This window comes from Psammomys obesus, unplaced genomic scaffold (genome assembly GCF_907164565.1).
Source record: "Psammomys obesus unplaced genomic scaffold, mPsaObe1.curated_primary_1811, whole genome shotgun sequence".
NCBI lineage: Eukaryota > Metazoa > Chordata > Mammalia > Rodentia > Muridae > Psammomys > Psammomys obesus.
Genome location: NW_026585894.1, coordinates 19,399,761 through 19,412,852, shown reverse-complemented (window position 1 = coordinate 19,412,852; position 13,092 = coordinate 19,399,761). Strand labels below are relative to the sequence as shown.

General features: G+C 37.5%; 1 protein-coding gene across 2 annotated transcripts in view; it reads right to left on the bottom strand.

Annotated features, from left to right (window-relative positions):
* The window catches only part of Med14 (mediator complex subunit 14), a 90,447-nt gene that overhangs the window by 37,461 nt on the left and 39,894 nt on the right, over positions 1–13,092 (bottom strand). For both annotated transcript variants that reach the window (XM_055599528.1, XM_055599529.1), the window contains exons 12-15: positions 10,829–10,907; positions 6,317–6,476; positions 3,243–3,437; positions 2,056–2,190 (exon numbers count right to left, since the gene is read on the bottom strand). In XM_055599528.1, the coding sequence (XP_055455503.1) occupies positions 2,056–2,190; positions 3,243–3,437; positions 6,317–6,476; positions 10,829–10,907 (569 nt within the window). The remainder of the gene's footprint in view (positions 1–2,055; positions 2,191–3,242; positions 3,438–6,316; positions 6,477–10,828; positions 10,908–13,092) is intronic.

The following is a 13,092-nucleotide window of genomic DNA, read 5'->3' as shown; positions in this document are numbered from 1 at the left end:
CCTCTTTTTTTTTTTTTTTTTTGCTATAAGCTAAAAGTAATCTAGAATCAGTTCAAGTGGTTCAAAATGAAGCAACTACAAAACTAAGACTGGTTTTATTTGTGATTCTATTGTTTGATCAAAATGAAACTTAAGTCAGGCAAATATAGAGACAGGGGCTGAAACTTATTTGGTGAAGCTCGAAGATAGGAAGGCTTGCCAGAAGGTCCTCTAATGGAACGAAGAAAGACTTGACCTCAAGTAAATTAGACAAGTCTTCCATGACAGGATGTTTACAAACCCTGTTCTAAAAATGATTTAAATATCTGTCTAACCCTACTTTGAGGATCAAGAAGAACAGTTTAACAAGTTAGCTAATGACCAAATAGACAAAAGAAAGTGAGGAACAGCTCAAAAAATGACTTGCTATCAGTAGAGAGACAAATACTGCCAGTAAGATTACATGTAGTTATTCACAGCTTATAGAAAAGGAGGTTGTGTTTTAATGTATCTACCAACTTGAATGAGAAACTGTAATTAAGTTTTTAAGAGCTTAACTGAATTCAAGAAAGTACTGTAAGAAGTTCCCATGTGTGCAGCATGTATAGATTACAGGAGAAGGACAAAGACATCTGTGCAGGTTATTGGTCCCAAGTGTACCTGCCAAAACCATACATTTCTGCAAATTCTCCCCTGTGCACAGTGAAGAGGATAGCAATGCACTGCACTGCCCCAAAATCATGTACTTCTCTCTTCCCAGCACCAAGGTAGTAACTCAGTAATACTCCCATAAGCAATTCAAATGATAAGATCAAAGGGGAAGAATGTGGATCAGGTACTCTCACACATACATGCAAGCAAAACACCAATGCACATAAAAAAATAATATAATAATGAAAGAAAGAAATGGAGGTTGCAGTAGATACAATGGCATATGACTATAATCCTAGCATAGGAAAGTAAAAACAGAAACATAAGGATCCTTATCCATATATGAAGTTCAAGGCCAGGCTAGGCTACCAGAGACCCTTTCTGAAAAAAACAGAAAGAGTTGTTACTTCCCTTTCCATTCACATTTGAGGATCATGGTAGGTATCTACACCATATGCTTTTCTTAAGGATTTATTTATACTTATTTAATATACATTGTTGTTTTGCCTACATGCATGTCTGTGTCAAGGTGTCAGATCCCCTGGAGTTACAAGCAGTTGTGAGCTAGTGGGTGCTGGGAACTTAGCCTGGGTCCTCTGGAAGAACAGTCAAAGCTGTCAACTGCTGAACCATCCCCCCAGCTCCTACAACACCGTGTTCATGAAAGACATTGATTCTGCATCAGCCAAGTGCTTCTTCCATAACCAAGATAACACTTAGTTTACTATTTTTCTGATTTAGTACTCAAGCAACAAACATTACTAATTCAACACAGAGCCATGCTTTATTAAGTAGCCACCTATAGTGACAATTTTGGAATTTAAAAACACAGAACTATTGTAAGAATGTGTTTTTGTTTGAATCCCAGGTTTGGGGTCCTTCGGTCTTATGCAGTAGCTGACTATGGTTTACCTCGTGCACTGGGAGAAGCATGGTTTGGCCAGCAGCAGGTAATTCCTATGATTATGTGATGTTTGGAATTCTGAGAACTTTTCAGATGGTACATAAATGTGACTTCCCCCGGAGAGGTGGGGTCAATGTTTGTTGGTCATTTAAGGAAGTTAGTTTCGGTTTGTTAATAGCCATGTTCAAAAAAGAAAAGAAAGAAATCAGATTCGGGGATTTTCAAAATTCCTCTCTGCTCTCCTGTCTAGTGTTTGATGGTGAAACCAGGAGGATAAAGGGTGGGGAAAAGAACCCACAAAGTAACAAAGACCAGCTACAGCCATCTCTAGTGAGACCTGCATAATGTTCTTACTATGATGGAGAAGAAAAGTGTGCACTTTCTTTAATTGGGAAAATTACAGTTTCCATTAATCTAAGGAGGTGATGGAATGAGACACAAAAGAGCTTGTGTGAACCTGAAACTACTTTTCCTGCTAAAGCCATGCAACTTAACTTAATACTTGAAAATTCCCAACTTACCTCCAATCGAAGTCCTACAAACGGCATGTTGGTGTCACACATAGCAACAAAGTGAGCTAGAACTTTATTGAAGGCACACATTTCTCCTAATCGTTTGGCTTTCTTGCATTCTACTGGACATGGGTCATCAGACAACTAGAAAATAATTTTTTTAATGTGTAAAAAGATATATGTGATTACAGTTCACTAAGGCAATGGAAGCACTACAACAAAGCTTGACACCAAGACAAAAAATGTGATGTCTCAACAAAAGGGTACTAAACCAATCTTTTTTTTTTTTTTAATCTTTTATTTATTTTTTATTAATTACACTTTATTCATTTTGTATCCCCCCATAAGCCCCTCCCTCCTCCCCTGCCAATCCCACCCTCCCTCCCCTTTCTGCATGCATGCCACTCCCCAAGTCCACTGATAGGGGAGGTCCTCCTCTCCTTCTTTCTGATCTTAGTCTATCAGTTCTCATCAAAAGTGGCTGCATTGTCCTCTACTGTGGCCTGGTAAGGCTGCTCCCCCCCCAGGGGGAAGTGATCAAAGAGCAGGCCAATCAGATTATGTCAGAGTATAACCAATCTTAACCCTGGCACAAGTAACTTGCTTTTGGCCAAATATGAAAGTACACATCTGTAATTCTAGTACTCAGGAAGCAGAAGCAAAAGGATTTTGAGTTTGAGGCCAGCCAGGGCTACAAAGAAAGGTAACATGACCAAAAAAAAAAAAAAATCTATCTCAAAAACAAACAAACAAGGGCTGGGAATGTCACTCAGTGTAGAGTGTTTGCCTAGAATACACAAAGCCCTGGTTCGATTTCTACTCTAGCCTACTCTCGCCTACTCTCAAAAAAGGAAGAACCCTTTAAAAAAATGTGCATAACTTTTTCACTGCTGTTCTGTAAAAATTTAAAAAAATCTATAATTTTTTCCTGTTTAAAAATAATGAAACCAAATGGGCTCAGTGGCACATACCTATAATCCCAGCACTCAAGGAAGCAGAGATAGGCAGATCTCTGTGAGTTCAAGGCCAGCCTGGTCTATAAAGTGAGTACAGGACAGCCAAGGCTACACAGAGGAACCCTGTCTCAAAAAACCAAAATAATGATATAATAATAATAATGGTAATAAAATGGGAAGGGGTTACAAAAACATTAGTACTAATAAATTCTGTGCTAACTTCTCTGTGATCATACCTACCTTGTGCTTGGTACCAGTTCTGGTCTGTTTGCCAGTTTTTGTATAGGAAATCAAGTCCTGGATATTGTCCTTGAATTGCTGTAGCAGTAGTGCCATGACAGGGCTGTCCTCACGGTCTGCAGCACTCACAGACATGAAGTAATACTTGTATGATAGCTGTGTAGGCTTGTTGGGAACCTCAAGCATTTCTACCACCTAAAATGGCCCAAATCAGAAAGAAATGAGATCCAGTAGAATAAGAACCACTGTATATTTTCCATCTTACATCGGGTTTGTAAACACTAAACACAAGAAATGATTTAATTCAATTACTGACATTAGTTACCTTTGATAGTCACATTTCTTATTGTGAGTTGAAAAAAATTATATACTGAGGTGGACTGGGTCTTCTAGAATGGTTATCTATTTTAAACTGCCCTTTTGCCTGCCTTGCTGGGGAAAACACTCTAAAATTCCATTTATTAGCCAAGAAAAAATAGAAGAGGAAAAAAAAAACCTGACAATTCTCTCTCACTGACAAACAAGTGAAAATAAATTCTCATTTTTGTTATTGAGAAACTAGCCTTGGGGCCTAGAAAGAAGGCTCAGAAGTTGACAAACTAGCCTTGAACTGCTTCTTCCTGCCTCCACCTACCAAGCTGCCACCACACCCAGCTAAACCCTGGGTGTGGAACTAAAAAATTCGGTCCGCTGGCGGTCGTCCATCATGAATGAGCAGCAGCTCTTCAGTAGACTTAAGCATGCCACAGCTGTCCTAAGTGACTAAGAGGACCATCAAGGAGGCAGAACCTGTCTTTATTTTTGTGAGGAAGAAATAAGGACATAAAAAAATGCATTTCTTGTCCTAGGTCACACAGTTTCTTTGTTCTTTTTCCCTAGAAGTCCAGCTGCTTTTATCCACTATGTCAAGATCTACCTTAAAAAAAAAAAAAAAAAAAGAACAAACAGAAACAGAGCATGAGGACACTTGGTGGCATGGTAAATATATATCCTTACTAGATAGAAGTTACAGCTGTATTCATTTACCAAAATCTATACTGAACAGGAATTAAAAAAAATTTGAGGCAGGCCTGGTGGGTCAGGTCTTTAATCCCAAGTATTTAGGAGGCTAGGGCATAGAGATTACAAGTTTAAGGCCTGGGGCTGGGAAGATAACTCAGAGGTTAAGAACTCTGGCTGCTCTTCAAAATGATCAGGATACAAGTCACAGGACTCACAGGGCAGCTCACAACCACATACATATAACTCCAGTTGGAAGGGATCAGACTTCCTCTTCTGGCATCTACATACACATAGTATACAAACATACATGCAAGAAACTATCAAAATTAAAACACACACACACAGCTGGGCATGGAGTGAGGAGTGGGGGCACAGCTGTAATCTTAGCACTCAGGAGACAGGCAGGAGGACCTCTGTGATTTCCAGGACAGCAAAGGCTACACAGAAAAACCCTAGCCCAAACAAACCAACAAACAAACAACCCCACACACACATAAAAACACACTCAAATTCAAAGCCCGCACTGCTATAGCACTGTATTCAAAGATAACTTGCACTAGGTAGTGAAACCTTGTCTCAAAACCAAAAAAAAAAAAAAAAAAAAAAAAAAAAAAAAAAACAGGAAATCCTAAGGTCATCAATTATAGTAATCTTTTCCTATTCTTTGGTTTTTGTTTTGTTTTGTTTTTCTAGTCCAGTTTCTCCTGGAATTTGCTATGTAGAACAGGCTGGCCTTAACCTCAGAGATCCCAGAGCTCTGCCTGCCTCTACCTCCCAAGCACTAAGATTAAAGGCATGTGGCACTGCCACTTGGCTCCTATCCTATTCTTAATGGCCATGGTTGTAGTAACTGTTCTGCTTTATGAATATAGCATCCCTAAGTAACAACCCTAAAGGAAAGAGAGTAACCTATATTCAGATTTGAACTAAACCATTAAAACAATTTTTTGTTTTACTACTAAGACATGGACACTAAACGTTGGCTATTCACTGATGCTAAATAAAGCCAGAAACTTAAACAGTATGTACCTACTTCAATTTTATTTTTGGTGTGGCTGAGTGAAAGGTCTATGTATGTTCATAGGTTGGTTATTCACTGTCACTTCACATGTAGCTCAGGCAACTCAGCAAGAACTGAAATCATAGCTCTTAACTACATGTCAAATCTATTTCCACAGGGGTTAAAATTCATAAAATGATAGTGCCATATCAGGGATAGATGTATTAATGTATTAACTCAATAAATCAGTGGAACCGGGTATCACTTTGAGACAGTATGTTTAAAAGGTGTAACTGAAAACCTTAAAAAGTCATTTTTATTCCTTTCAACCAGAAACCTTGAATTATAATTTTCAAACTTTTAGATTTTCATTGAAAATATGTCTTTGTTATACAAAGAAACTTCTTTAAGTGTGAGAATATATTTATAGTAAATTCATAAAACTAATTCTAACCAAAAAAAAATAATAATTCTAACCAATTCAAAGATCTCAAAAACAAAAAAACTGAAAAATGAAAACATATCTCAAAAAATCTAGGAAGAATGAAAATATAAAAAGGAAGAATCTACTGTACACAGAAAGGTACAAGCCATCGACAAAATAGAGTATGTGTTCAATGAAGAAATAGAAAATAAAGCTACTTTAATCAGTCTATGTTCATGCAAATTCATGTTCACCTAAAATCAATCAAGTTTGCCTTGACATCCAACACCCCCAAATCTTCTAACAGTTAACAGTTAGTTGCACTTAATTTTTTTGTATCTAACCAAAGACATGCTTAATTACAATCAGAAACTAAGCCTTCCTTGTCCAGTATGAACACAGCCTCCCCAACAAGCTAGGCCTCACAATGGCAGAGGCACAAGAGTGAGAGATAGAGGCTGCCCTGTATTTCCTAGCAGAGCCTTGACTTCTTTTCTTCTTTCAGTCGTACTACTGGGTTGAAAAATAACACATGAAAGTCAAACACTAAGTAAAATTCATTTTCAAGTGAAATTAGACAAGAAGGCTTTCTGTATACATCCAGAATTTCTGAAACTGAACAATCCCAATCATGCTCCGCATACTTACAATGTAGTATTGTGGAAGACGGGTGAGTTTAATAAACAGCTTATTCTTAGAAAGGTTTCCAATGGGATGTGTTGAATAGTTGGAAAGCTGCAACGTTTCAGTGGTTATTGTAGGCAGATGTTTTATAGATTGTTTGCAACGCTGTTGTCCAAGCCAAAACCTTAATTCAAAAGATAATCCACACAATAAAGTTATAACTTCTCTGGGTAACAGTATGCCACTGATTTATAAATTTTAAAGAGCACTAAATTTTGAAAGAGCCAGACAGTGGTAGCAGACAACTTTAATTCTAGCTCTCAGAGGCAAATGGACTTTGTGAGTGTGGGCCAACCTGGTCTACACAGTGAGTTCCAAGAGAGCCAAGGCTACACAGAGAAACCCTGTCTTTAAAAAAAAAATGGAATAGTGCTGGAGAGATGGCTCAGAGGTTAAGAGTACTGGCTCCTCTTCCAGAGGTCTTGAGTTCAATTCCCAGCAACCACATGGTGGCTCACAACCATTTATATAAGATCTGGTACCCTTTTCTGGCGTGCAAGCAGAACACTGTATACATATTAAATAAATATTTAAAAAAATACATATTTAAAAAATGGAGTAACTGACATTTAGTCAATGGACACATGACCAAATCAATGAGTCATTTCTCCAGTTTTATATTTGGCTGCTAGTTCTATTTCTACAGTGAGAAATTTAAATTGCACTGTGAATGATTTGATTATTTGGGAGGAAAATGTACTATAAGCTTAAGGCAGGAGCTTAGCTTAGCAAAAGGAATGGCAGACTCTTGATGCTTAAAGACAGCCCAAAGAAAATTCAACAACTTCATAAAAAACCTAAAGTGATATGGCACTAAAACCTAAAGTTTTAGTTGTGGTGCACACCTGTAATCCCAGCACTCAGGAGAGGTAGAGGAAGGTAGACCTCTCTGAGTTTGAGGCCAGCCTGGTCTACAAAGTGAGCACCCAGGACAGCCTGGGTTACATACAGAGAAACTAAAACAAAAACAAAACAAAAAGCCTATAAAGTGGAAAGAACACACCAACTGTCCAGTGCCAGAAAGTCGGGGCTGAAAATATACCTACATGTCAACAGTATGTGGACACCACTGGTTATATTTAGGAATACAAATGTATATACATATGTGCATACAACATCAATTAGAAAAAAAAAAAAAGAGGCCAGGAATTTGAAGAAGAGTAGGGAGGGAAAAATGGTAGGGTTTGGAGGGAGATATAACCTGAAAAAAGTAAAATAAAAAAATAAAGTATTCATAAAACAAGCAAGAATAAAACATTATTTCTTTCTCATCACTGTAGACATCAGCCTCACTTTTTATAAAAAAATATATGTAAAGTGTCTGGCATTAATTGCCCGCTTTCCTCCCTCCTTTTAAGCCAAACACTGAATTTTACTTTGATGAGGTGGCTATAGAACTCCTCTCAGACGTTGTATGTGACCATCCTTGTAGCTAGGATAAAATATATTAACTATGTGAAAAAGAACTAAAGCACTGGTTCAGATTCTTTTATTTTTTAAGATTTATTTATTATCTATATGGTGTTCTGCCTGCACACCAGAAGAGGGCACCGGATCTGATTATAGATGGTTGTGAGCCACCGTGTGGTTGCTGGGAATTGAACTCAGGACCACTGGAAGAGCAGCCAGTGCTCTTAACCTCTGAGCCATCTCTCCAGCCCTCAGATTCCTACTGATGCACAATGGGCTAAGGTACAACATGAAAAGATGCCCTTTCACAGCAGTGCTAACGTGCCCAAACCATTGAGAGCATACTCAATCCATTTACTACATAGGGTGTGGGTCAGTTTGAGGAAAAGTGTTCTTTGCACCAACTACATGTTATAAAAATATGGTGTGTTAGCCACATGCACTGAAACTGTGCCAGAATATGCTACATCTTAAGGGGAGTTTGCCAGCAACCCCAAAAGTGAAACGCAGGGGTGGTTTTGTTTGGTTTTGTTTTTGTCTGTTTGTTTTTTTGTTTTGTTTTCTTTTTTTTTGGTTAGTTAGCTTTGTTTTTGTTTTTAAGACATGCTCTATGTAGCCTGGTGAGCCTACAACTCACTATATAGATCAGACTGGCCTCACACTCACAGATCTGCCTATCTCTGCCTCCAGAGTCCTGGAAATCTTTTTTTTTTTTAATCATTAAAACACATCTACCACTTAATCATAACTTTAAAGAATCAACTGAAGAAAAAGATAAACTTTAAAAATGTATCATCATTTGTTTCATTGTTGGCAACAGGTGCAAATGGATATGAGACTATTATGTCTACTAATGGTGCTATAAGAAAAAGATAAACAGTTAACATACACACTCTCCTCCTAACCCCTCTCTGATTAGTTTTATCAGCAGACCTACATGAAGCACAAGCCAAAGACAAGCTCACTACTATATCAAACATCCTAAACCAGGCATGGTGGTACACACCCTTAATCCCAGCATGAGGGAGGCAAAGGCAGGTGGATCACCTTGATTCAGGGCCAGCCTGGGCTGCAAAGCAAGTTCCAGGAAACCAGGGCTATTACACAAAGAAACCCTGTCTCAAAACCAAAACAAAACATGTAAATATTAATATACAAGGTAGTCTTTTAAAGTGTATGTGGAATTACTAGTTCTTTTACTCTTTTTTGGTCTCTGGGACAGTCTAACTATGCATCCCATCACAATCCCCCTAGCTCAACTTCCTCAAGGCTGGGACAAGAGGCGTATACCCATATGCCTAACTTATTATTTCACCCTTGACATTTTCTTATGAATCTATGGACCAAAAATTGGATGCAAGCTTTATACTAACTTCCTATAAACATTTTGAATGAAAATTGTACAGCTTCTGTAATGATTTTCCTAGGGTATGTTTGTCTGATTTTTTCAAAATTAAAATACATGTTACTTTAAGTCTGTTGACTAACAAAAGTTGAGGTTTATATTTTATATGTGGTTGTTTGAGGGGTTTTTTTTGTTGTTGTTGTTGAGTTTGGTTTGGTATTTTGAGGATCAGGACCTTCACTATGTACCTCTGGCTGACCTAGAGGTAGGCATATCTCTGTGAGTTTGAGGCCAGCCTGGTCTACAACGTGAGTCCAGGACAGCCAAGGCTACACAGAGAAACCCTGTCTTGATTAAAAAAAAAAAAAAAAGAAAAAAAAAGAAAAGAAAAAAGAAAGAAAGAGAAGAAAAGAAAATACAAGCTAAAGATGCCATTTATATGAAAAGTTCTAAAAAAACAAAATTAGAGAAATAGATTTGTAATTACCTGGGACTAGCAATGATGATTAACCATACAGGGGCAATAGAAAGATACTAAATGTTCTACAGCTAGATTGTGGAGACAGTTGTCAACTGTGGGAAATTTACTACTAATCGATTGTATGCTTAAAGCGGTGTGTGCTTGAAGCAAACTACACTTCATTCATTCTTTTATTTGTTTGTTTGTTTGTTCACGAGGCAGGGTTTCTCTGTGCAGCCTTGGCTGTCCTGAACTCATTTTGTAGACCATGAACCTCTGTGGCCTCAAACTCACAGAGATCCACCTGCCTCTGCCTTCCTGAGGCTAGGCTACTTAAGACCATGGTGTTTTCATTTTGTTTTTTTTAAAGCTACAAAACTAGAAGTGGCAAAAAAAAAAAAAAAAAAAAAAAAAAAAGGAAGATTCTGGAACAACACCTTCACAACACATCAAGTGAACAACAATATTCCCCTTCACTCTGTGCACCTCTGCTTGACCATATACTTGTAGTACTCATGGCAATCCTCCTGCCTCAACATCCTAAGCACTGACGTTAAAGGTTATGGGTATGACACAATGCTTGGCTCGTCAAATTGAGTTTTTATCTCTGAAACTGGTTTTAATTCCTTGAATCTTATATAATATTTTAAAGACACTAAGTTGGACATGGTGGCACATGTCTATAATGTCAGTACTTGAGAGGTAGAGGAAGGGGGATCAGGAGTTCAAAGCTTGTCTCAGCTACATAAGTCTGAGGTAGGCCTGCTATGAGACCCTATCTCAAAAATAGAAATAAATGAATAATAAGAATAGTTTGTTAAGAGTTACCATAATGGTTCCTCAGTACAGCCAGAATGGTAATGAAAGCCCAGGTAATTATCTCTGGTTCTGCTAACACGGTGATTTTGAAAGAAACTAAATGATACTGTAGGAGTGTCTGCTGAGAGTTTACTATCACAAAGATTCTGAGTAAGAACAAATAGGATTCTATCAGAGGACATGGCACAAATAATCATTAAGTAGTGTGTGACATGCTTGTTCTAGAGAAAATATGGGGAGGAATGAAAGTTTAATGTCATGCCCTTCTGACCAACATTGGATCTAAAGGGGAATTGGATATGAGGACTGGATCCTGGATGTAATCCAAGGCAATTTAAGAGTTCAAAGTACCAAAGGTGCTCAGATTTCATGGTGAAGAAGAAAATAAATACTGTCAAAAGAGGTTTCCCTTTCAGCCTTGAGCTAAATTAAGTAAGCTTACTTAAGTTGCTGAATCCACGGGATGATCCGCTTCATGTCATCATTCACACATTTTTCCATGTCCTCCAGAGTGGCCTGGTCTACAGAATAAAGAACCCATTAATTCACTGTTTACAAGACAAACTAAGTCTTTATCTAGGTAGCCAAACTTGAAATAAAAATTATTTTTTAGGCAGAAAACCAGTCGAGTAAGAAAATAAATTAAATTCATTACTAGACTTAGAACCTTAATAGAAAAAAAAAAAAAAAACCCACAGCCTATTGAAATGTTAGTTTTTACAGCATACAAATGATGGACCATAAGCAAGACCCGTTCTCTAAAATGACAGCCTTACAAAACACCAGTATAAATTTTAATGGCAGTAAAAAATATTAATAAGTAGAACACTAAGAAAAAAAGGAAGGCACAAAACTGGATCAAAATCTAAAAAAATTAGACAAAAATAAAAAGCCCGCCTCCCAATTCAAACACTGAATCCTTATCTCCATTGCAATGCTGATAAAAGGCAGGCTTTGTGAGGAAGCCTAGTTCAAAAGGGGTCATGAAGAGAGGGGTACCAACCTCTACAGCAGTTCTCAACCTGAGTGGCAACCCCTTTGGGGGTTAAAGGACCCTTTCACGGGACTTGCATATCAGATATGCCTCTTGGACCTAGCCGAAGTGTAGTAAACTGTTGGTAAGCTGACCAACACCACAGCCACTGCTGAGGCCTGGGCTTACTTGCATCATGTCTGACTTGATGTATGGCAATCTGCCCTTTGTCAACTGGCATATGAGGGAAGAGACAAAAAAAAAAAAAAAAAAAAAAAAAGGAAAGTTTTCTGAAACCTATTAGGATATTGCTACCCCAGAGAAGAATTGAGTTGGAGGAGACGATGAGGGAAAAGATGAAGAGTAGTAACAAGATGATGTAATTTCAGTGCTTCCTTGGGATAGCATATGTCTGCTGATATGTGGAACTAACTATTGTATACTTGAGCAACAAATAAAAAGTGATGTTTTCATTTTAAATGTTGGGGGGACACTTTAAAAAACAAACCATTGCTTTATGCCATTTACCTATCACAAATATGTAATTCAAAGTCTTATTTTCCCTGAGCTGCAAATATGTTTTAAAAATCTACATGACTTTAACCACAACTTGGAGATTGTAGGAACAGTGTTATCTCTATGAATTCAAGGCCTGCCAGGTCTATATAGCAAGTTCCAGGCCAGCCACTCTATATACCCTGTCCCCAAAAAAATTTTAAATAAATATAAGTTTAATTTACCTTTATAGCCACATGACAGAATCAGAAAATCCCTTATTGTAATCAATTTATTTTGTTTAATATTAATTTCAAATGGAAAAATGCAAAAAACATTGACCAGTCATAGAAAATACCTTTGAGCCTAAGTAAACATATATCATTTGAAACTGCCAGTTCAGTTAACAGACCAACTTAGAAATCAATTTTTTTTTTGCTTTGTTTTTTGAGACAAGGTTTTGCTATGTAGCCTTGGCTGTCTTGGAACTAGCTTTGTAGCCTCAAAAGAGAGCAAACTTTAGGACTAAGAATGTAGTTCAGTTCAAACACTTGCCTAGAAATCAAATTTTCATTTCTACTGAGTTAAGGCCAGAGAAAATTCTTCTAGGGCTCCATATCCCAAGTTATTATATAGTTTTATTGTCATGAGTATGTTCTCTACACACAAAGGACATTAGCAATTCCTTGTAGTCATTTCTATATCAATTATTAGTGATAAAATAAGAAAAAAATTCCTGAACAGATAATCTAAAACCAACAGCCATCAATATTATTTTTACATAAAACAATTTCTGATACCAAAAAATCTAAAAACTATCAGCCATTAATGTTATTATTTTTACATAATAAACAGCTTAACTTCTGATAGAAAAAAAATCAAATCAGACCAAGTTCCAAGGAAGAGATGACAGTTCATTATTCTTTCCACACTCATTTTCAATGCTGCACAATGCCCCTTCCTACACATTATAGTAGATAACTTTTGTTTTGCTTTCTTAAAAATATTTTTCCTTCGGCCAGAGAGATGGCTTAGGGGCTAAGAGCACTTGTTGCTTTTGTAGAAGATCCAGGTTTAATTCCCCGGACCCACATGGTGGTTCACAGCTACCTGTAACTCTAGTTCCAGGATATATGATACCCTCTTCTCAGTACCTGTTCGGTACTGAGCACATACATAAGTGCAGGCAAAACACACACACACACACACACACACACACACACACACACACACACACA